The 24,994-nt window shown below is 39.5% G+C and overlaps 1 protein-coding gene across 1 annotated transcript; it reads right to left on the reverse strand.

Annotated features, from left to right (window-relative positions):
- Window positions 1-90: 90 nt before the first annotated feature.
- Window positions 91-24,513, reverse strand: LOC139133761 (uncharacterized). The gene is made up of 6 exons (XM_070700529.1): window positions 22,614-24,513; window positions 22,142-22,309; window positions 17,256-17,723; window positions 3,472-3,789; window positions 2,594-2,908; window positions 91-749 (listed from the first exon to the last, which is right to left on the reverse strand). Exons 1-6 carry the CDS (start codon window positions 24,214-24,216, stop codon window positions 91-93), a joined length of 3,531 nt encoding a protein of 1,176 aa, XP_070556630.1. The 5' UTR covers window positions 24,217-24,513.
- Window positions 24,514-24,994: the final 481 nt, after the last annotated feature.

Here is a 24,994-nt window from a genome sequence, read left to right on the forward strand (position 1 = left end):
TATACAGTGTAAAGAGAATTGGTCCCAAAACAGAACCTTGGGGGACGCCATATGTCATATTTGTGCTGGGTGATGTAAATGAATCTATCTTTACACGCTGATTACGATCGTTGAGATAGGATTCGAACCATGATAGAGCTTTACCGTGATGCCAAAACGAAATTGAAGTCTGTGAAGGAGTACATCATGGTCAACCGTATCGAAGGCAGCAGACAAGTCCAACATGATAAGGAGAACATCTTTCTTTTCGTTGAGAGCGAGCATGATGTCATTATGCACACGCAGAAGGGCAGTCTCTGTGCTGTGGTGAGCGCGATACGCACTTTGGAACTTGGTTAACAGTGAATGGTTAGCCAGGTGAATGTTCAATTGTGAAGCAACAACCCGTTCAAGTAATTTCGATAGAAATGGCAGATTTGACACAGGTCGGTAGTTCCTCAGACTGTTTGGATCAAGGTCCGGGTTTTTCAGCAATGGTCGAATGATCGCAGATTTAAAATGACTGGGAACGACACCAGATGATAGTGATGCATTAAAGAGATGCGTAATGAACGGTGCAAGAACAGAGGCGAATTTCTTGATATAGTTTGTCGGGAGGATATCCAGATCACATGATTTTGGAGCTGCCCGCTCAATAAGAGTACGGACCTGATGCACGGACACCTCATTGAAAGTTGGTAAATTATGAGATGGTAAGGTGTTGCCGGTGTCGGTACTGTAACTAATGAGGCCTTCACGAAGTTTGGCAACTTTGGAGTTGAAATAGCTCAGGAATCTAGATGGTAGTTCCTTCAATGGAATCTCACTGGGTAGCACTTGTGGTTACTGAGTTATGGACAAATATGTATATTTGAGGTCAAAGGTCACCGAGGTCACGTGACATTTTGTCAAAAAAATTGCTAAGTTATCCCTATATACCAAAAATCAGACCTCTAGCTCTATTGGCTTGCTCAAATTAGATATGCGCATAATTATTGAGGTACAGTATGTGGTGTCATAAGGTGTCCCATCATACCATACATGAAGGCTGTAGCACTTGTGGCTACCGAGTTATGGACAAATATGTATATTGAGGTCAAAGGTCACCGAGGTCACGTGACATTTTGTCAAAAAAATTGTATTGCTAAGTTATCCCTATATACCAAAAATCAGACCTCTAGCTCTATTGGCTCGCTCAAAATTAGATATGCGCATAATTAATGAGGTACAATATGTGGCGTCATAAGGTGTCCCATCATACCATACATGAAGGCTGTAGCACTTGTGGTTACTGAGTTATGGACAAATATGTATATTTGAGGTCAAGGTCACCGAGGTCACGTGACATTTTGTCAAAAAAATTGTTTGCTAAGTTATCCCTATATACCAAAAATCAGACCTCTAGCTCTATTGGCTCGCTCAAAATTAGATATGTGCATAATTAATGAGGTACAATATGTGGCGTCATAAGCTGTCCCATCATACCATATATGAAGGCTGTAGCACTTGTGGTTACTGAGTTATGGACAAATATGTATATTTGAGATCAAAGGTCATCAAGGTCACATGACATTTTGTCAAAATATCCGAGATATCTGCGTGAACGGATGGACTCACGGATGGACGAACAGACGGACATGACCCAATCTATAAGCTCACTGGACTTCATCCGTGGGGACTAAAAATTGTGTCACTGCATCCTTTTTGCAATATGAATACGATGAGAAACTAATTTTTATTTTTTGTGGCCTTATACATGGGAGTCTATGGAGATCTGCCTTATACATGGGAGTCTATGAACGTGTAAACTAAAAATATGCAAATTTCACCACGATTTGCCCTAATTTGGGAAAGGTCACTCCTATGCACTTCCATACCAAGTTTCAAATCAATCGGACTTGTGGTTTCAGAGCAGGAGATTTTTTTGACCAAAAATGGGAGAAAATTACAAAAAAATTCATGAAAATAGCAAGTCCAAGATACTGACCCAGGATGTGCACAATCATTTCATGTCAGCCCAAAGTACTTACATGCTAATTTTTCATGTAATCTGCTCAGTGGTTATTGAGTTTTTTCAATTTTGACCGTTTTTACATTTTTTCACTTAATTTGCATATTTTTGGCAATGACAACTTCATTTGAACAAAATCTCATCTACAGCCCATCATCCATGTACACACCAAATATCAAGATGAAATGTACAGCGGTTTTTGAGTTTTGATGTTGACGGACAGACATACAGACATACAGACATTTCCCTAGCTATAAGAATAGCTTCCATTGCCATATATACATATGGCTATGGGAGCTAAAAAAATGACTATAAACTTCAAGAAAATGACCTGGCTTGGAATATGCGTTGCATTCGTATTTCATTAAATCCCAATTTCAAACCATGATGTATTTTTACACCACATAGGAAAGTAATACATGTATAGTCACATGCATGGTTGAATTTAAAGTTTGTAGAGTCGATAGATACATACATACAGATGACAGACACAAACAAACCCAACAGCTTCCTCTGCAGCCATATCAAATATACCGGTACATATTGCCATTTGGAGCTTTAATGCTGCTGAATTATCATTCAAGTTGTTTAATTGTTACTCACCTTCCTGTTCCGTTTGAGAGAGAATTTTTTCACCGAGTTTAGGACTTTCTGCAGCTTTCTTCTGCAGTTCTGTACCTGCTTGTTCATCAGATACTTGTTCTAGTTTTGTCCTCAGTTCATTTATAACTTTCTCTTTTTTTTCCAGCTCAGTTTTCAGTTTCTCTCTCAGATTGTGAATTTCACTGAGCTGTGTAGTGACTACTTTTTCAGCATTCTGATACTGCTGCTTGTACTCCTGACACTGCTTTTCTAATTGTGACTCTTTTTTCAGTGCTTCAGCTAACTGGCTTTCCAGAATTATCTTTTCTGTTAAAGCTGCTTGGATTTAGACTTTTCTTTCAAGGCAATATCAAGTTGACTTTGTAAAGACTGAACTGTGGACTGTGCTAATGCCAAGTATCTGATGTCAGAATCTGTGAGTTGTTGTTGTTCACTGGTTTGGAGTGGGAGTAAACTTCTGGCTTGTAAACTTAGAGTTTCATTGATCACTGTGATGGGAGGAGTTAGTGTGCCATGCTGGGTGAGCTGTTCATCAAATTCTGTAATCAAAGAACACATTTCTATCAATTGATTTTCTCAGTTAAGAATTGCTACACCAGACTTCATTGTAATATTTCTGATAAAATTTTAATTGAGAAAAAAATTCTTTAAAATGTTTGCAGAAATATAATGAGAAAAAAAATTGTTTAAAAACAAAATGGCTTCAAAGCAGGAGATGACAGATGATGTTTGCTACATTTAATCTTAATACTTATGCATTGGATGAATGTTGAGAAAATGAAATTGTACATTTTGTTCGTGTGTTGTGGTCAAAATTTAAGGTCCATTTTCATGTCCATACAGTATTTTCATGTCAAGTCAGTGTGTTGGTTACTTACCAGGGAATGTTAAATCTTCAAAATTGACATCAGTCACCAGATACCTTGTAACACTGAGTAATGACAGGATTTCCTGTCTGGAGGATAGGATATGTTGAATGCTGTCTGTCATTGTAATCACTACTTGGATTATATCAAACTGACTTCCTTTCTGTCTGATATACTCCTCAGCTTTGAACAATGAACAGACATTAGTCTCAGTGGATTGGTGGATTTCATGAACAGGATCAAGCTTAAGGAGTATTAACTGTAATGGATCTGTGTCTACTGCTGGTACATCATCATAGGTCATCATTGGTTTAATTCCACCTCCATCTCCTGCAATAAAATGTGTGGCAATATATCAACATTGACTGATTTCACCAAAATGTGGAGCTACACTGAATGCTTCACATATTTCTATATAGCTGGATATGTAATTCTGATAACTTTATGACAGACTGCAATAGCTGTTGATGTTGTTGTATGTAATTCTGATAACTTTATGACAGACTGCAATAGCTGTTGACTTCTCAACAGTCATTGCAGTCTGTCATACATTGGTTGTTGACTTCTCAACAGTCATTGCAGTCTGTCATACATTGACTGTTGACTTCTCAACAGTCATTGCAGTCTGTCATACATTGACTGTTGACTTCTCAACAGTCATTGCAGTCTGTCATACAATGGCTGTTGACTTCTCAACAGTCATTGCAGTCTGTCATACATTGGCTGTTGACTTCTCAACAGCCATTGCAGTCTGTCATACATTGACTGTTGACTTCTCAACAGTCATTGCAGTCTGTCATACATTGACTGTTGACTTCTCAACAGCCATTGAATTCTGTCATACATTGGCTGTTGACTTCTCAACAGCCATTGCAGTCTGTCATACATTGACTGTTGACTTCTCAACAGCCATTGCAGTCTGTCATACATTGGCTGTTGACTTCTCAACAGTCATTGCAGTCTGTCATACATTGACTGTTGACTTCTCAACAGCCATTGCAGTCTGTCATACATTGACTGTTGACTTCTCAACAGTAATTGCAGTCTGTCATACATTTGCTGTTGACTTCTCAGCAGTCATTGCAGTCTGTCATACATTGGCTGTTGACTTCTCAACAGTCATTGCAGTCTGTCATACACTGACTGTTGACTTCTCAACAGTCATTGCAGTCTGTCATACAATGACTGTTGACTTCTCAACAGTCATTGCAGTCTGTCATACATTAATTGGCTGTTGACTTCTCAACAGTAATTGCAGTCTGTCATACATTGGCTGTTGACTTCTCAACAGTCATTGCAGTCTGTCATACATTGACTGTTGACTTCTCAACAGTCATTGCAGTCTGTCATACATTGGCTGTTGACTTCTCAACAGCCATTGCAGTCTGTCATACATTGACTGTTGACTTCTCAACAGTCATTGCAGTCTGTCATACATTGGCTGTTGACTTCTCAACAGCCATGCGCAGTCTGTCATACATTGGCTGTTGACTTCTCAACAGCCATTGCAGTCTGTCATACATTGACTGTTGACTTCTCAACAGCCATTGCAGTCTGTCATACATGGCTAATGACTTCTCAACAGTCATTGCAGTCTGTCATACATTGACTGTTGACTTCTCAACAGTCATTGCAGTCTGTCAAACATTGAATGTTGACTTCTCAACAGTCATTGCAGTCTGTCATAATTGACTGTTGACTTCTCAACAGTCATTGCAGTACGTCTGTCATACATTGGCTGTTGACTTCTCAACAGTCATTGCAGTCTGTCATACATTGACTGTTGACTTCTCAACAGTCATTGCAGTCTGTCATACATTGGCTGTTGACTTCTCAACAGTCATTGCAGTCTGTCATACATTGCTGTTGACTTCTCAACAGCCATTGCAGTCTGTCTACATTGACTGTTGACTTCTCAACAGTCATTGCTGTCTGTCAAACATTGGCTGTTGACTTCTCAACAGCCATTGCAGTCTGTCATACATTGGCTGTTGACTTCTCAACAGTAATTGCAGTCTGTCATACATTGACTATTGACTTCTCAACAGTCATTGCAGTCTGTTATACATTGACTGTTGACTTCTCAACAGTCATTGCAGTCTGTCATACATTGACTGTTGACTTCTCAACAGCCATTGCAGTCTGTCATACATTGGCTGTTGACTTCTCAACAGTCATTGCAGTCTGTCATACATTGGCTGTTGACTTCTCACAGCCATTGCAGTCTGTCATACATTGACTGTTGACTTCTCAACAGTCATTGCAGTCTGTCATACATGGCTGTTGACTTCTCAACAGCCATTGCAGTCTGTCATACATTGGCTGTTGACTTCTCAACAGTCATTGCAGTCTGTCATACATTGGCTGTTGACTTCTCAACATTCTTTGCAGTCTGTCATACATTGACTGTTGACTTCTCAACAGTCATTGCAGTCTGTGATACATTGGCTGTTGACTTCTCAACAGTCATTGCAGTCTGTCATACATGACTGTTCACTTCTCAAAAGCCATTGCAGTCTGTTATACATTGACTGTTGACTTCTCAACAGCCATTGCAGTCTGTCATACATTGGCTGTTGACTTCTCAACAGTCATTGCAGTCTGTCATACATTGACTGTTGACTTCTCAACAGTCATTGCAGTCTGTCATACATTCAGTGTTTTCATTAGAAGCCGGCAGCCGATGAAATTGTACGTCTGTGACAGCACTTTCGCCGGCTGTAATTTGGGGGAAAATATTATAAAATGGCACAAACTTTGGTTAATACTTCACAAATTAAGACCATCGACTGAATGACAAAAGTACACGACGTTTGGGCTTGGCGCGACAAACGAGCCAAAAAAGCACGAACGTGCACACGCATAGTAGGTCAGGCTCCGTACGCATAGTGTACAACTTGGGCTATGTACCGTTATACATACAACGTCTTTTTATGCGAGGTCAGACTAGGTCAGTGTACTGTTCTAATATCTTATATCATTGGGTGAAAGTACGCCTGTCCTCTGTAAGCGGCAATATCATTAGGTATATTTCCCTGACCTCATTAATATTCTGCTACGAGTCAAAACAATGGCGACCGGCCACAGGAAAGCGTGTAGCTGTCAGCGATCACGTTTTGATGTGGTAATGAGCCGAGTGCAGCCATCCCATGAATGTATCAATATAATTTTTTTAGTATTTTGGTGAGGTGTTCTTCAGAGAGCTAAATCAAAGTCATGCATCGCCAACATGTTGTATTACGTGCGCTAATAGTAAGTACGCGTACGCGACTATGACGCCAGAGCAAGGGATTTGTTTATAGAACTGTTCTAGAAAGCAGAATTACGTGATCAACCATCTACGTCAAAATGCTAAAATCCTGAAAGTGGTCAGTTATAAACTCGCGGTTGTGGTTGCAATTCGATATTTTACCCCCGAAAACGATGATTTGGCGGTGTACAAAATTTTGAGAAATATTGTACGTCTCAGGGCTGGCTTTTCACGTATATTTCTTGTGATTTCAACTCAAAGGAAAGTGGAATGGGCATGCTCTACCGTATCTGCCGCCTGCTCTAAATTTAGCACGCGATCCATGCTTTCATGTACATTTGTAGGTAAATGGCCCGATCATGAAACCTTTCAATGTTGGAAAAAGTGTCTCAATTTTATCGACTAAGTTTTTAATCTAGTAATAAATAACGTGTTTTGCCCCGCGTGAACTCTGTTAATTTTCTCGGTAAAAATATCCAATTTTGTAGCATTTGCAGACGGTAGGCAAATTTATAATTTATGTAAATATTATTCACGTAGTTCATTAGATACATCACAGCCAGCTGGAGACTTCCCCTCATTTTTTGGTGGCGATGCAGTGTTTTCTTTTTTGCTATTGATACATGTACTAGTACGTGACTGCTGGGGGAAAAGAAAGCAACACAATATTTTTCAGGACTTGTGTATTTTCTTTGATACAGCATATGCTAAATGGAAAAAAGAGACAATATTTTTCTTTCACAAGTTTCAGTGTACTGCGCTTAAAAGGTCAGTCATAGAGGTAGGAAGCCCATTATAGTTTTTACTGATACTGCAAACACTTTTCTATTGTCATTTTGTTGCATCTAACTGAAATGTGTATTCACAAACTTTTTAGAGGCCTTTTGTGAACTGCAGGTGAAAAATAAAAAACAAACTCCAATGCCAACCCTGAGGCTCTACGTCAAGTTGTTTTACTGCTAGAGCAGCAACTTTTTTGTTCCATTGAATTGGTAAATAAAGGGGTTGTATCTCACACTTTTCATCACTTTGAGTTTCTGCATTGACATCATTGTGCATACTGAGTGTTATTATTATGCAAGTATTCCCTGTATTCTTGATATCAAAAAAAGTCAAAACTGACTTTGTCCCTTTAAACTGAAAGAGAAAAGGAACTGCTTACCTGGGATTTTCTAATGACTCCTGTATAATTTTAGTGTGACATGTTTTAATATGAACAACATATTCCTTTAATTGAAATGTAAATTCGATACTACATTCAGTTTGGCATTAATCACAAAAAAAAGTTTTTCGCCAAATTCATGGAATATCTGCCAGTAGTTGTAGTACTCTTTATTGAATATAACAAAAGTTACTGTTGCTTCCCTGTTGATTCTAGTACACTGTAATATCAACACATAGGATGATAACTTAGGTCACTGACCATCTCTGTAACTGTTTGTGTTCTCATGGAAAATGTCATCAGACAGTGACACAGTGAAGAAAGGACAAACACCCAAATGATATGAGTAAGATGGTACATTGTTTCTAGTACTTAACACAAAAAACCACAAACAGTTTTTGTTTTTAAAATACAGACTTTTTTACACTGACATTCAACAAAACTGGATAAATTGCTGTTCAAAATACCTTGCCAATGTTATGCTGCCGCCGCCGCGACACGACGTCCCCACCCCAACCTCGGCTTCCTTCTCCACCTATAATTTACATTTCTCCGCCTGGGCAAATTTCTACTGAAAACCCTGACATTTGCTGTTAACTTCTCAACAGTCATTGCAGTCTGTCATACATTGACTGTTGACTTCTCAACAGTCATTGCAGTCTGTCATACATTGGCTGTTGACTTCTCAACAGTCATTGCAGTCTGTCATACATTGACTGTTGACTTCTCAACAGTCATTGCAGTCTGTCATACATTGACTGTTGACTTCTCAACAGTCATTGCTGTCTGTCAAACATTGAATGTTGACTTCTCAACAGCCATTGCAGTCTGTCATACATTGGCTGTTGACTTCTCAACAGTAATTGCAGTCTGTCATACATTGACTGTTGACTTCTCAACAGTCATTGCAGTCTGTCATACATTGGCTGTTGACTTCTCAACAGTCATTGCAGTCTGTCATACATTGACTGTTGACTTCTCAACAGTCATTGCAGTCTGTCATACATTGGCTGTTGACTTCTCAACAGTCATTGCAGTCTGTCATACATTTGGCTGTTGACTTCTCAACAGTCATTGCAGTCTGTCATACATTGGCTGTTGACTTCTCAAAAGCCATTGCAGTCTGTCATACATTGACTGTTGACTTCTCAACAGCCATTGCAGTCTGTCATACATTGACTGTTGACTTCTCAACAGTCATTGCAGTCTGTCATACATTGGCTTTTGACTTCTCAACAGCCATTGCAGTCTGTGATATATTGGCTGTTGACTTCTCAACAGTCATTGCAGTCTGTCATACATTGACTGTTGACTTCTCAACAGTCATTGCAGTCTGTCATACATTGACTGTTGACTTCTCAACAGCCATTGCAGTCTGTCATACATTGGCTGTTGACTTCTCAACAGTCATTGCAGTCTGTCATACATTGGCTGTTGACTTCTCAACAGTCATTGCAGTCTGTCATACATTGGCTGTTGACTTCTCAACAGCCATTGCAGTCTGTGATAAATTTGCTGTTGACTTCTCAACAGTCATTGCAGTCTGTCATACATTGGCTGTTGACTTCTCAACAGTCATTGCAGTCTGTCATAGATTGACTGTTGACTTCTCAACAGTCATTGCAGTCTGTCATACATTGGCTGTTGACTTCTCAACAGTCATTGCAGTCTGTCATACAATGACTGTTGACTTCTCAACAGTCATTGCAGTCTGTTATACATTGGCTGTTGACTTCTCAACAGCCATTGCAGTCTGCCAAACATTGGCTTTTGACTTCTCAACAGTCATTGCAGTCTGTCATACATTGACTGTTGACTTCTCAACAGTCATGCAGTCTGTCATACATTGACTGTTGACTTCTCAACAGCCATTGCAGTCTGTCATACATTGGCTGTTGACTTCTCAACAGTCATTGCAGTCTGTCATACATTGACTGTTGACTTCTCAACAGTCATTGCAGTATGTCATACATTGGCTGTTGACTTCTCAACAGTCATTGCAGTCTGTCATACATTTTTTGTTGACTTCTCAACAGTCATTGCAGTCTGTCATACATTGACTGTTGACTTCTCAACAGTCATTGCAGTCTGTCATACATTGGCTGTTGACTTCTCAACAGTCATTGCAGTCTGTCATACATTGAGCTGTTGACTTCTCAACAGTCATTGCAGTCTGTCATACATTGGACTGTTGACTTCTCAACAGTCATTGCAGTCTGTCATACATTGGCTGTTGACTTCTCAACAGTAATTGCAGTCTGTCATACATTGGCTGTTGACTTCACAACAGTCATTGCAGTCTGTCATACATTGGCTGTTGACTTCTCAACAGTAATTGCAGTCTGTCATACATTGACTATTGACTTCTCAACAGTCATTGCAGTGTGTTTTACATTGACTGTTGACTTCTCAACAGTCATTGCAGTCTGTCATACATTGGCTGTTGACTTCTCAACAGTCATTGCAGTCTGTCATACATTGGCTGTTGACTTCTCAACAGTCATTGCAGTCTGTCATACATTGGCTGTTGACTTCTCAACAGCCATTGCAGTCTGCCATACATTGGCTGTTGACTTCTCAACAGCCATTGCAGTCTGTCATACATTGGCTGTTGACTTCTCAACAGTCATTGCAGTCTGTCATACATTGGCTGTTGACTTCTCAACAGTCATTGCAGTCTGTCATACATTGACTGTTGACTTCTCAACAGTCATTGCAGTCTGTCATACATTGGCTGTTGACTTCTCAACAGTCATTGCAGTCTGTCATACAATGACTGTTCACTTCTCAAAAGCCATTGCAGTCTGTTATACATTGACTGTTGACTTCTCAACAGCCATTGCAGTCTGTCATACATTGGCTGTTGACTTCTCAACAGTCATTGCAGTCTGTCATACATTGACTGTTGACTTCTCAACAGTCATTGCAGTCTGTCATACATTCAGTGTTTTCATTAGAAGCCGGCAGCCGACGAAATTGTACGTCTGTGACAGCACTTTCGCCGGCTGTAATTTGGGGGAAAATATTATAAAATGGCACAAACTTTGATTAATACTTCACAAATTAAGACCATCGACTGAATGACAAAAGTACACGACGTTTGGGCTTGGCGCGACAAACGAGCCAAAAAAGCACGAACGTGCACACGCATAGTAGGTCAGGCTCCGTACGCATAGTGTACAACTTGGGCTATGTACCGTATACATACAACGTCTTTTTATGCGAGGTCAGACTAGGTCAGTGTACTGTTCTAATATCTTATATCATTGGGTGAAAGTACGCCTGTCCTCTGTAAGCGGCAATATCATTAGGTATATTTCCCTGACCTCATTAATATTCTGCTACGAGTCAAAACAATGGCGACCGGCCACAGGAAAGCGTGTAGCTGTCAGCGATCACGTTTTGATGTGGTAATGAGCCGAGTGCAGCCATCCCATGAATGTATCAATATAATTTTTTAGTATTTTGGTGAGGTGTTCTTCAGAGAGCTAAATCAAAGTCATGCATCGCCAACATGTTGTATTACGTGCGCTAATAGTAAGTACGCGTACGCGACTATGACGCCAGAGCAAGGGATTTGTTTATAGAACTGTTCTAGAAAGCAGAATTACGTGATCAACCATCTACGTCAAAATGCTAAAATCCTGAAAGTGGTCAGTTATAAACTCGCGGTTGTGGTTGCAATTCGATATTTTACCCCCGAAAACGATGATTTGGCGGTGTACAAAATTTTGAGAAATATTGTACGTCTCAGGGCTGGCTTTTCACGTATATTTCTTGTGATTTCAACTCAAAGGAAAGTGGAATGGGCATGCTCTACCGTATCTGCCGCCTGCTCTAAATTTAGCACGCGATCCATGCTTTCATGTACATTTGTAGGTAAATGGCCCGATCATGAAACCTTTCAATGTTGGAAAAAGTGTCTCAATTTTATCGACTAAGTTTTTAATCTAGTAATAAATAACGTGTTTTGCCCCGCGTGAACTCTGTTAATTTTCTCGGTAAAAATATCCAATTTTGTAGCATTTGCAGACGGTAGGCAAATTTATAATTTATGTAAATATTATTCACGTAGTTCATTAGATACATCACAGCCAGCTGGAGACTTCCCCTCATTTTTTTGGTGGCGATGCAATGTTTTCTTTTTTGCTATTGATACATGTACTAGTGCGTGACTGCTGGGGGAAAAGAAAGCAACACAATATTTTCAGGACTTGTGTATTTTCTTTGATACAGCATATGCTAATGGAAAAAAGAGACAATATTTTTCTTTCACAAGTTTCAGTGTACTGCGCTTAAAAGGTCAGTCATAGAGGTAGGAAGCCCATTATAGTTTTTACTGATACTGCAAACACTTTTCTATTGTCATTTTGTTGCATCTAACTGAAATGTGTATTCACAAACTTTTTAGAGGCCTTTTGTGAACTGCAGGTGAAAAATAAAAAACAAACTCCAATGCCAACCCTGAGGCTCTACGTCAAGTTGTTTTACTGCTAGAGCAGCCAACTTTTTTGTTCCATTGAATTGGTAAATAAAGGGGTTGTTTCATCACTTTGAGTTTCTACATTGACATCATTGTGCATACTGAGTGTTATTATTATGCAAGTATTCCCTGTATTCTTGATATCAAAAAAAGTCAAAACTGACTTTGTCCCTTTAAACTGAAAGAGAAAAAGGAACTGCTTACCTGGGATTTTCTAATGACTCCTGTATAATTTTAGTGTGACATGTTTTAATATGAACAACATATTCCTTTAATTGAAATGTAAATTCGATACTACATTCAGTTTGGCATTAATCACAAAAAAAGTTTTTCGCCAAATTCATGGAATATCTGCCAGTAGTTGTAGCACTCTTTATTGAATATAACAAAAGTTACTGTTGCTTCCCTGTTGATTCTAGTACACTGTAATATCAACACATAGGATGATAACTTAGGTCACTGACCATCTCTGTAACTGTTTGTGTTCTCATGGAAAATGTCATCAGACAGTGACACAGTGAAGAAAGGACAAACACCAAAATGATATGAGTAAGATGGTACATTGTTTCTACTTAACACAAAAAACCACAAACAGTTTTTGTTTTTAAAATACAGACTTTTTACACTGACATTCAACAAAACTGGATAAATTGCTGTTCAAAATACCTTGCCAATGTTATGCTGCCGCCGCCGCGACACGACGTCCCCACCCAACCTCGGCTTCCTTCTCCACCTATAATTTACATTTCTCCGCCTGGGCAAATTTCTACTGAAAACCCTGACATTTGCTGTTAACTTCTCAACAGTCATTGCAGTCTGTCATACATTGACTGTTGACTTCTCAACAGTCATTGCAGTCTGTCATACATTGGCTGTTGACTTCTCAACAGTCATTGCAGTCTGTCATACATTGACTGTTGACTTCTCAACAGTCATTGCAGTCTGTCATACATTGACTGTTGACTTCTCAACAGTCATTGCTGTCTGTCAAACATTGAATGTTGACTTCTCAACAGCCATTGCAGTCTGTCATACATTGGCTGTTGACTTCTCAACAGTAATTGCAGTCTGTCATACATTGACTATTGACTTCTCAACAGTCATTGCAGTCTGTCATACATTGACTGTTGACTTCTCAACAGTCATTGCAGTCTGTCATACATTGACTGTTGACTTCTCAACAGCCATTGCAGTCTGTCATACATTGGCTGTTGACTTCTCAACAGTCATTGCAGTCTGTCATACATTGGCTGTTGACTTCTCAACAGTCATTGCAGTCTGTCATACATTGACTGTTGACTTCTCAACAGCCATTGCAGTCTGTCATACATTGACTGTTGACTTCTCAACAGTCATTGCAGTCTGTCATACATTGGCTGTTGACTTCTCAACAGTCATTGCAGTCTGTCATACATTGGCTGTTGACTTCTCAACAGTCATTGCAGTCTGTCATACATTGGCTGTTGACTTCTCAACAGTCATTGCAGTCTGACTGTTGACTTCTCAACAGCCATTGCAGTCTGTCATACATTGACTGTTGACTTCTCAACAGCCATTGCAGTCTGTCATACATTGGCTGTTGACTTCTCAACAGCCATTGCAGTCTGTCATACATTGGCTGTTGACTTCTCAACAGTCATTGCAGTCTGTCATACATTGACTGTTGACTTCTCAACAGCCATTGCAGTCTGTCATACATTGGCTGTTGACTTCTCAACAGTCATTGCAGTCTGTCATACATTGGCTGTTGACTTCTCAACAGTCATTGCAGTCTGTCATACATTGGCTGTTGACTTCTCAACAGTCATTGCAGTCTGTATACATTGGCTGTTGACTTCTCAACAGCCATTGCAGTCTGTCATAAATTTGCTGTTGACTTCTCAACAGTCATTGCAGTCTGTCATACATTGACTGTTGACTTCTCAACAGTCATTGCAGTCTGTCATACATTGCTGTTGACTTCTCAACAGTCATTGCCAGTCTGTCATACATTGGCTGTTGACTTCTCAACAGTCATTGCAGTCTGTCATACAATGGCTGTTGACTTCTCAACAGTCATTGCAGTCTGTCATACATTGACTGTTGACTTCTCAACAGTCATTGCAGTCTGTCATACATTGGCTGTTGACTTCTCAACAGTCATTGCAGTCTGTCATACATTTGCTGTTGACTTCTCACAGTCATTGCAGTCTGTCATACATTTGCTGTTGACTTCTCAACAGTCATTGCAGTCTGTCTTACATTGACTGTTGACTTCTCAACAGTCATTGCAGTCTGTCATACATTGGCTGTTGACTTCTCAACAGTCATTGCAGTCTGTCATACATTGTTTGTTGACTTCTCAACAGTCATTGCAGTCTGTCATACATTGACTGTTGACTTCTCAACAGTCATTGCAGTCTGTCATACATTGGCTGTTGACTTCTCAACAGTCATTGCAGTCTGTCATACATTGACTGTTGACTTCTCAACCAGTCATTGCAGTCTGTCATACATTGACTGTTGACTTCTCAACAGTCATTGCAGTCTGTGAACATTGAATGTTGACTTCTCAACAGTCATTGCAGTCTGTCATACATTGGCTGTTGACTTCTCAACAGTAATTGCAGTCTGTCATACATTGACTGTTGACTTCTCAACAGTCATTGCAGTCTGTCATACATTGACTGTTGACTTCTCAACAGTCATTGCAGTCTGTCATACATTGACTGTTGACTTCTCAACAGTCATTGCAGTCTGTCATACATTGGCTGTTGACTTCTCAACAGTCATTGCAGTCTGTCATACATTGGCTGTTGACTTCTCAACAGTCATTGCAGTCTGTCATACATTGACTGTTGACTTCTCAACAGCCATTGCAGTCTGTCATACATTGGCTGTTGACTTCTCAACAGTCATTCAAGTCTGTCATACAATGGCTGTTGACTTCTCAACAGTCATTGCAGCCTGTCATACATTGACTGTTGACTTCTCAACAGCCATTGCAGTCTGTCATACATTGACTGTTGACTTCTCAACAGCCATTGCAGTCTGTCATACATTGACTGTTGACTTCTCAACAGCCATTGCAGTCTGTCATACATTGGCTTTTGACTTCTCAACAGCCATTGCAGTCTGTGATATATTGGCTGTTGACTTCTCAACAGTCATTGCAGTCTGTCATACATTGACTGTTGACTTCTCAACAGTCATTGCAGTCTGTCATACATTGACTGTTGACTTCTCAACAGCCATTGCAGTCTGTCATACATTGGCTGTTGACTTCTCAACAGTCATTGCAGTCTGTCATACATTGGCTGTTGACTTCTCAACAGTCATACATTGGCTGTTGACTTCTCAACAGTCATTGCAGTCTGTCATACATTGGCTGTTGACTTCTCAACAGCATTGCAGTCTGTCGATACAATTGCTGTTGACTTCTCAACAGTCATTGCAGTCTGTCATACATTGCTGTTGACTTCTCAACAGTCATTGCAGTCTGTCATAGATTGACTGTTGACTTCTCAACAGTCATTGCAGTCTGTGATACATTGGCTGTTGACTTCTCAACGTCATTGCAGTCTGTCATACATTGACTGTTGACTTCTCAACAGTCATTGCAGTCTCTTATACATTGACTGTTGACTTCTCAACAGCCATTGCAGTCTGTCATACATTGGCTGTTGACTTCTCAACAGTCATTGCAGTCTGTCATACATTGACTGTTGACGTCTCAACAGTCATTGCAGTCTGTCATACATTTGCTGTTGACTTCTCAACAGCAATTGCAGTCTGTCATACATTGACTGTTGACTTCTCTACAGTCATTGCAGTATGTCATACATTGGCTGTTGACTTTTCAACAGTCATTGCAGTCTGTCATACATTTTTTGTTGACTTCTCAACAGTCATTGCAGTCTGTCATACATTGACTGTTGACTTCTCAACAGTCATTGCAGTCTGTCATACATTGGCTGTTGACTTCTCAACAGTTATTGCAGTCTGTCATACATTGCTGTTGACTTCTCAACAGTAATTGCAGTCTGTCATACATTGACTGTTGACTTCTCAACAGTCATTGCAGTCTGCCATACATTGGCTGTTGACTTCTCAACAGTCATTGCAGTCTGTCATACAATGGCTGTTGACTTCTCAACAGTCATTGCAGTCTGTCATACATTGGCTGTTGACTTCTCAACGGTCATTGCAGTCTGTCATACAATGGCTGTTGACTTCTCAACAGTTATTGCAGTCTGTCATACATTGACTGTTGACTTCTCAACAGTCATTGCAGTCTGTCATACATTGACTGTTGACTTCTCAACAGTCATTGCGGTCTGTCATACAATGGCTGTTGACTTCTCAACAGTCATTGCAGTCTGTCATACAATGGCTGTTGACTTCTCACACAGTCATTGCAGTCTGTCATACATTGACTGTTGACTTCTCAACAGCCATTAATTGCAGTCTGTCATACATTGGCTGTTGACTTCTCAACAGCCATTGCAGTCTGTCATACAATTGCTGTTGACTTCTCAACAGTCATTGCAGTCTGTCATACATTGACTGTTGACTTCTCAACAGTCATTGCAGTCTGTCATACATTGCAAGGCACTTTACTCCTAAGTGCTCCATTGGGGTAGTGGGTTATGGGTACCTACTCCTGTAAATGGCTAGCGCCCGTTGGATGATGGACTAATTAAAAAAAAAAGTCCAAGGGCTTCACTGGACTGTGTAACTATGGAAATTGGTCTGTACATCATTCACACAGCCAGCTAACTCCCTGGATGTTCTTATTCAAATCAATGCAATGTGAGATCGAATCACAACAAGCCTTTGAAATACTAGTATGAGTCTGTTGAACATTTACATTCTAATCATTCAAGTGATCAGATTCAGAGACAATCCTAAGCAACACTTACGATTAATGAAGAAAAGTTCAACATCTTTGAACCTCTTCTCATCATATGTTGCTCTCAGTCTCAATGTTATACCAACTTTGGCAGCAATCTCTCTCATTTCATCTGTTATCAGTAGTGGTTCAAATGCTCTGGCTAGACTTCCAGATCTACAAGTCTGCTTTAACCTGTAGAGATTATAAAGAGTAAGAAACCTCAGCAAGATTGCTAAGGACTTTGCTGTCAAACTGGATGGATCCACATCACCAAGCTTCTGCTTGCATGCATTCTTTATTTCCAGACAGCTGTCTTGATCACCCAGTACATCTTCTACTCTACGTTTCAGTGCAGCTCTGAGTGTAGTCATCACTTCCTCCATCAGTTCCTGTCTCACATGTGCTGGAAGGGCTTTAACTTCTTCTTCTAGTTCTCTGAGGTCTTGTTGCTGAACATTTTCATCCAATCCTATTTGTACAGTTAGAAAGTCTGCAGCTGTTGAAATAGAAAAGCAAAAATCAGAAATTTTGCACCCAGTATAGAAGGAGTCAACTTTAAGAACAAGATTTAAAAGTTTGTCAAAAGTGTGAAGTTTCCTGGCATTGTGTAATTTGTCATTGCAATACATTAAATGAGCAACTTAAATGTCACACTTGTGGTGACTGCTATGATAATTGTTTACAATTACAGACTTGCACTTCTGTACATTTACAAGGACATGAGAGAAGGAGTTGATCAAAAGGGCAGTTTTATCATTGTGCTCATCATGCAATAAGCTACTAGTTTGTCATCTGTGCTTAGTTCCCCAGCTAACCTTTCTGTCTCACATACTATATAGTGTCACATCTACTAAAATTAAACAACTGTCATAGCAGCCATACTATACAGTATTTTGTAAGTTCAATTCACAAATAATATATTGCAGCTTTTTTGTATTTCTGCATTATTCAGATGTTTTGTTTGTCTCATTTGATATTTGCTCCATTACCTAAAAATAGTGAACACATCACTGTTCGCTCCCATATAGTTATCAAACAAGTCAACAATTGTATGAAACATGGACATACAGGCCTCGAAGTTTATTTTTTTGCTTACCTGCCCACTGGGCAGGTACTCTGAAAATTACCAGCCCAACAAATATTTACCTGCCCAAGCCAATTTCACAAATCTTTTAGTTCAGGTCGTCTTTTACGTGTGTCAAAGCCTGTCTTCTGTATCGTGTCGTACCTATACAAAGAAAGCTGATGACTTGTTGGCCAGTGCGAGGAAACTATTAGCAATATATTAGCAATACATGACTGCCTGCTCGTCTTTCTCATCTCACTTTAGCCATTCGAACCATTCATCCCTGTATCCCTGCTTCCATTTTCGCTCACATACTCCTTCTAATATGAAGTCGACTGTGCACTGCCATCGCTCTTCACTGTCACAGACTTTTCACTTTCTGTTGACGTGCTCGCTACAGCTACCATGGATGTAAAAAATAGAGACGTCGATTCACCACATGGCTCCACATTTGTTGTATCGGCCGTTGCTGTACTGTCTCCTTCTTTGTCATTGCCTTTTCTTTTCTCACTTTGATTTTCTTGAGCAGTACAAACTCCCTTCGAACTTTTTGTAAAGCCAAAGTTGAAAAGACTCATGTTTATTCTATGAGGTGAAGCCAGGCACGTACGGAGGAATGAATAAGTCACATGTCCCAGTGACGATGTATGCAAATTTATGTAGCTATATTTAGACCACGTACGCTGTGTACGTGGGAGAGGTCAGGTCGCAACACCAAATATGTACTGCCCTCAATGCGGAAGTCGCTTGATGACAACGCGATCGCGTCAAACATCGTTTTACTTTTAAAAGGTCCGTGCTGTAAACTTTGGGCAAGGGCATTGTTATTGTTTTATTTCCTGAATATGGACATTTTTGTCAGCGAAAACATGAATTTCCTGAAATAAGCAGTATTAGTCTGACAAATTCACCGGCCCAGCTGGGCCGATGACAATAAAATACACCTGCCCAGCGCGATTTTTACCGGCCCTGGGCCGCTGGGCCGGCGTAAACTTCGAGGCCTGCATACATATACAGACAGACTGACATAAACAGACTGGCACAGAGTGATGACATTGACCCCAAGTGTGCCTTGGCCCATGGAGAGTGATAAAGATATAACAAAACAGCGGAATGTAATGATAAAATAGTTAGGTATAGGCCTATACAGGCACTGAGAGTGAATATGTTACAGCAATTTGATAGTTTCTTTTCCTTTTCTACTTCTGTGATAATCTTGAAGACAATCAATCTGCAAGGCAGTTTATGTACCAGGTAAACTAAAATACACTGCATGGTTAATTGTGCACAAAAATACATCGGGGTGAACCATTTGATAAGGGATGGTGTCTGGAAGATCGATGAGGCACATTATCTTTTTGTCCGATCCATTGTACATTCTTTTTTCCCCACTCTCCCACCTTTTTAGTCCCCACGGACACCGTCCGGGGGACTTATAGGTTTGGTCATGTCCGTGCGTGGTGCGTGCGTGCGTGCGTGCGTGCGTGCGTGCGTGCGTGTCGTCCGTCCGTTCACGCAGATATCTCAGAGATGCCTGGAGCGATTTCATTCATACTTGGTACAAGGATTACTTCATATGTCATACAGATGCACGTCGATTTGTTTTGTGGTACGATCCAATATGGCTGCCAGGCGGCCATTTTATTACGATTTTTTCATGTACAGAGCCATAACTCAGGCATATCACAACCGATTTTATTCAAACTGGGTACAAGGACATTGACCTATGTCATACATATGCACGTCAATTTGTTTTGTGATACAATCCAATATGGCCGCCAGGCAGCCATTTTATTATGATTTTTTCATGTACAGAATCATTACTCAGGCATGTTTCAACAGATTTTATTCAAAGTTGGTACAAGGACATTGACCAATGTCATAGCTATGCACATTGATTTGTTTTGTGATACGATCCAATATGGCCGCTGTGTGGCCATTTTATTACGTTTTTTCATGTCCAGAACCATAACTCAGACATGTATCAAGCGAATTTATTCAAAGTTGGTACAAGGACATTGACCAATGTCATATATATGCACCTTAATTTGTTTTGTGATACATCCAATATGGCTGCTGTGCGGCCATTTTGTTACGATTTTTTCATGTCCAGAACCATAACTCAGACATGTATCAAGCGAATTTATTCAAAGTTGGTACAAGGACATTGACCAATGTCATATATATGCACCTTAATTTGTTTTGTGATACAATCCAATATGGCTGCTGTGCGGCCATTTTGTTATGATTTTTTCATGTACAAAGCCATAACTCAGGCATATCTCAACCGATTTTAATCCAAGTTGGTACAAGGACATTCACCTATGTCATACATATGCACATTGATTTGTTTGGATACGATCCAATATGGCCACCGTGTGGCAATTTTATTACGATTTTTTCATGTCTTGAACTACAACTCAGACATGTATCAAGCGAATTTATTCAAAAGTATTTTTATCACAGACCTAATGAAGAGGACTCTATCCTCTCTGAGGACCTGTAATCAAAGTACCCATTACAAGTGGGACTGTGTCATCAACGATGACTTGTCTTTTTTGTCAAACCTTCTCTGCTGAATTTTTTATTGGCATTTGTTTGGAATTTTTTCAAAATCTGCCAGGATTTTTTTACCGCATTTCAACACCAAATACAGTTTACCATATCACATGCTTACTAAATCACAACATTATATACTCGTAGTTCCAGTAGGTATAAAATTACCAAAAAAATCTTAAAAATACAAAATGAAAGATATTCCAGTAAAACTGAAAGTTTTACAAAGTTGCCCCAAAAATTCAAAATTCCGGATTTCAACTTTATTTCAATATATCTAAAAATTATTAACAAAAACCCTAAGAACCGGTTTACTAAATATCAAAGCAATCAGACTGGTAAATTTTGAGAAACAAATTTTTTGACCAAAAATGAGAAAAATTGGCCCCCAAAATACAAAATTGCAGATTTCACCCTAATTTTAAATATATCTAATTAACATAAACCCTAGGAACCTGTACACTAGATATCAAAGCTACCAGATCAGAAGTTTTAGGAGAAAAATTTTTGACCAAAAAAGGCAAAAATTGCCCCAAAAATAAAGAAATTGCCACTTTCAACATACCTTCAATACATTATATTGAGCTCGAGATTAATCTTAGATACCTGTATACCAAATATCAAAGCTATCAAATCAGTAGTTTTTGGATTAAAAATTTTTTATCAAAAATTGGGAAAATTGCCCCAAATTACAAATATGACAATATCAATACAATTTGTACAAGCATGACTGAGGTCATCCTGAGGAACAAGAATAGCAATCAGACAAGCGATTTAAGAGAACAAGATTTTTTGACTACAAACGGAAAAAAATACCCTAAAAATACAAACATGCAAATTTCACACCAATTTTTGCGCACATAATTTAGAATACCTAAAGGAATCTGCACACTAAGTCTCAACCAAATCTGACCAATGCTTACTGAGTTTTAGCCATTTGCAAGATATTTTCCCTTTTTCCCCTCATTTGCATATTTTTGGCACTGACATCTTCATTTGAACAAATTCACATCTCCACCCCTAGGTGCACCTTGTACACCAAATACCAAGACAGTAGGTGCTACGGTTTAGGAGTTTTTGATGTGGACGGACTAACAGACATACATACATACTTACATACATACATACACTCAGACGCCATTTTGCCACCTTATACGAACACCTGCCATTTGCATATATACATATGCACATATGGGAGCGTAAAATGGTCTCTCAATTTCAGGTGTAAAATGAATACTTTGTCTCTAAATGCTGCAGCTATCCTAGCAACTGAAAGTGTATAAACTGTGTACCTGGTAATATTACTTCAGACTTATCAGTTTCATTTCCTTTCCCATTCAACACTGCAGTGTTTGGTTCAGATGTCTCATTACCAGTTCCTTTGTTTTCAGACACAGTTTGCTGCTGTTTTATTGACATTTCATCAGACTTCTCTGGTGCATCACTAGTCTTCGATTCATCTAACACAGAGAAAGAAAATGTCCATTGCAAAGTGAAATAACAAGTAACAGGTAGAAAGTAAACACCCTCTAGAAATCCACAGAAAGTGTTAAATGGAAATTCTTATTTGTTTGTCGTGTTACAAAACTAAAAGTGAATCTAATATACTTAAACCTACTCATACCTATACCCATAGAATGTCTTTTAATAGCATTCATACTTCCAAATGGTACATTTTTGAGGAATTTAGTAGGTTTTATCTATGTAATGCATAATACTATCAGTAATTAATTGCTTAGAAAGCATTAAAATTCTATGCAATACCTTTCTCATCCTTCTTGACTCCATGATCCTTTTGATAAGTTCCAGTTTGTTGCTTGACATCTTTTGTTAAAAGTGATGCAAACCTTGCACAGCTTGCTGATATGACTTCACTCTGCAGTAAGTCTGTTTTCAGGGCCTTTGCCTTCTGGAAAGCCAAGGGTATATCTTGAAGGTCTTTTAATATTCTATCTGACAGCTTTGTCCCTGTATCGTCTACAACACAATGGTCTGCATGTTCTTTCAAGTACTTCTTAATGAAGCAAGCCAGATGAGTGTGATTGTAGGTAGCTGTCGGTAAACCAGATACCATTGCTTCTAAGCCATACAAGCTGTAATCCACATAGCACGGTGCAGGCAGGCAGAGATGTGATTGTTGCAGAGATCTGTGCAGAGACTTTGCTGAATGCCTCGGATGAAGCGTTGGCTTTATTTGACGACACTGCATCTTATCAGAGAGAAACTTCACCACAGTCTGGTCTGCTTGTTGAGATACTCCTTGGATCTTCCATGAGGGAGGATTAATCGGTGATTGACTCTCTGATAGATGATTAGCTGCAGTACCAATTGAAGCTGCCATTGATTCACATCTTTCTATGGCTTTCTGTGTGTCCAACTGACCACATGTCAGAATACATTGTATGGTGGTCTCTCTCAGTACTGGATCTTTCCCTCTGAAACATGCTGGTGGTATTGGAAGGATTTCCTCATGTGGAATTTCTGACAACTCTTTACCATGAAACTCTGCCCTGTAGGCATTCTGGAAATATTCGTAGATGACAGGACCAATGGAGAACAGTAAGTCTGCCAGACTTGCCATTTGCAGCATCTTCTCTTCAAATTCCAACACACCGTACTCTTCAGCTTCCAGGCAGTCAGATTCTGGACAGGCATGGTTGATGAGAACCAGCTTTGCCTTTGGGAACAGTTTTGCTCGGATATTTGCTGCTGCATGTCCAGTCTTTGGAGCATAACCTACCACATATTCAATATCCTCTATCTTTCCTAGGTCAGGAAAGTAACTTTCATGGTTCAACAGCCACTCTGTTTTCGGTGGATCAGATTTTGGTTCAATGCCTAGACTTCTCTGTGCTGGAATCAAGGTAACACCACAGTTCTCAGCATCTTCCTTCTGGTCATCACTGATTTTGACATCAAGTACAGTAGAGTAGGCATTCAGATCTTCTCCTGCCTGGGCCTTCCTTTCACAGAAATCTTGGATAAGAGTTCTGTGAAATCCTGTCAGACCCAGCTCATCTTTGCTCCAGGAATTTCCAACAAACAATGCTGCAGGTTTAGAAGGCACCAGATGAAGTTTGGCTTGAGGGAAGAGACTTTCATGTATTGCAGATGCAGCATTGTGTGTCTTTGCATACATCCCGACCACATGTGTGATATCTTCTAACTTTGCAAGTCCTGGATAGTAATTATTGTGATTTAGAAGCCATGTGATTGCAGGTGGATCTTCATCTGGCTTAGACCATTTGTGCCGTATTGCTGTAATCAAAGTAACTCCATACCGTGTTGCATCTTCCCTCTGTTCTTCACTCAGTTCAACATCAAGGACAGTGCAGTAAATTGCTGACAACTTAGACTTCTTCTCCATTGTCTTTTCACAGACATCTGTAATCAGTTTCCAATTTGCTGGGCAATATGAATTGTTCTTCCATGTGTTAAAAAGAGTGCTGCAGATTTTGCCATTTTGTCTCTTGGTAAAATTCCAGATTCTATTGTGAGCTTCTTACCCTGAAAATATGTTTAAAATGACAAAGTGCTGTACAATAGAATACATGTATCTTCATCGAAGTCACTCTCTGTTAGGGACTGGTCAATTTCTTTGGTCTGGCTTATGGCTTATGCACAAGCAGATGTCCAGAGCTATTTATTGTAAGAAAAATGTGATTGTGAAATATTAGTGCATATTGCTTTCTTATACTGAATTCTCAGAGAGGAAACAGAAAAGTATCAGGAACTTGTCATGCTGTCATATGAATTGCAGATTTCATAATGATCAGTACACTTTGCAAAACAGACTTTCAATTTACAGACATCAAGATATATCTGACATAATTGGCTTTGTCTTCTCATATTTAAGAGAAAACAACTGGCTGTAACATAAAATGAAAACATTGTTCCTGAACTTTCAACTCTACAAACAATGATATTTCTAAAGATCTTTTTTCCTTGAACTTTGAAGCTTATTGGCCAACTGTTACTTTTGTTAATTTTGCGAGGTCACTTTTTTACTGTGAACACTTTTGAAGGGACACTGGTAAAAACACCTGCCGTCCCTCCCTGTAATTAGTTCCAGAGACCAGCTCTGGAACTGTTAGTTTTTGCTCACTTTCCTTCTTTCTTTCTTTCTTTCTTTCTTTCTTTCTCTA

Source organism: Ptychodera flava, chromosome 5 (assembly GCF_041260155.1).
Source record: "Ptychodera flava strain L36383 chromosome 5, AS_Pfla_20210202, whole genome shotgun sequence".
In the NCBI taxonomy this organism is placed as follows: Eukaryota; Metazoa; Hemichordata; class Enteropneusta; family Ptychoderidae; genus Ptychodera; species Ptychodera flava.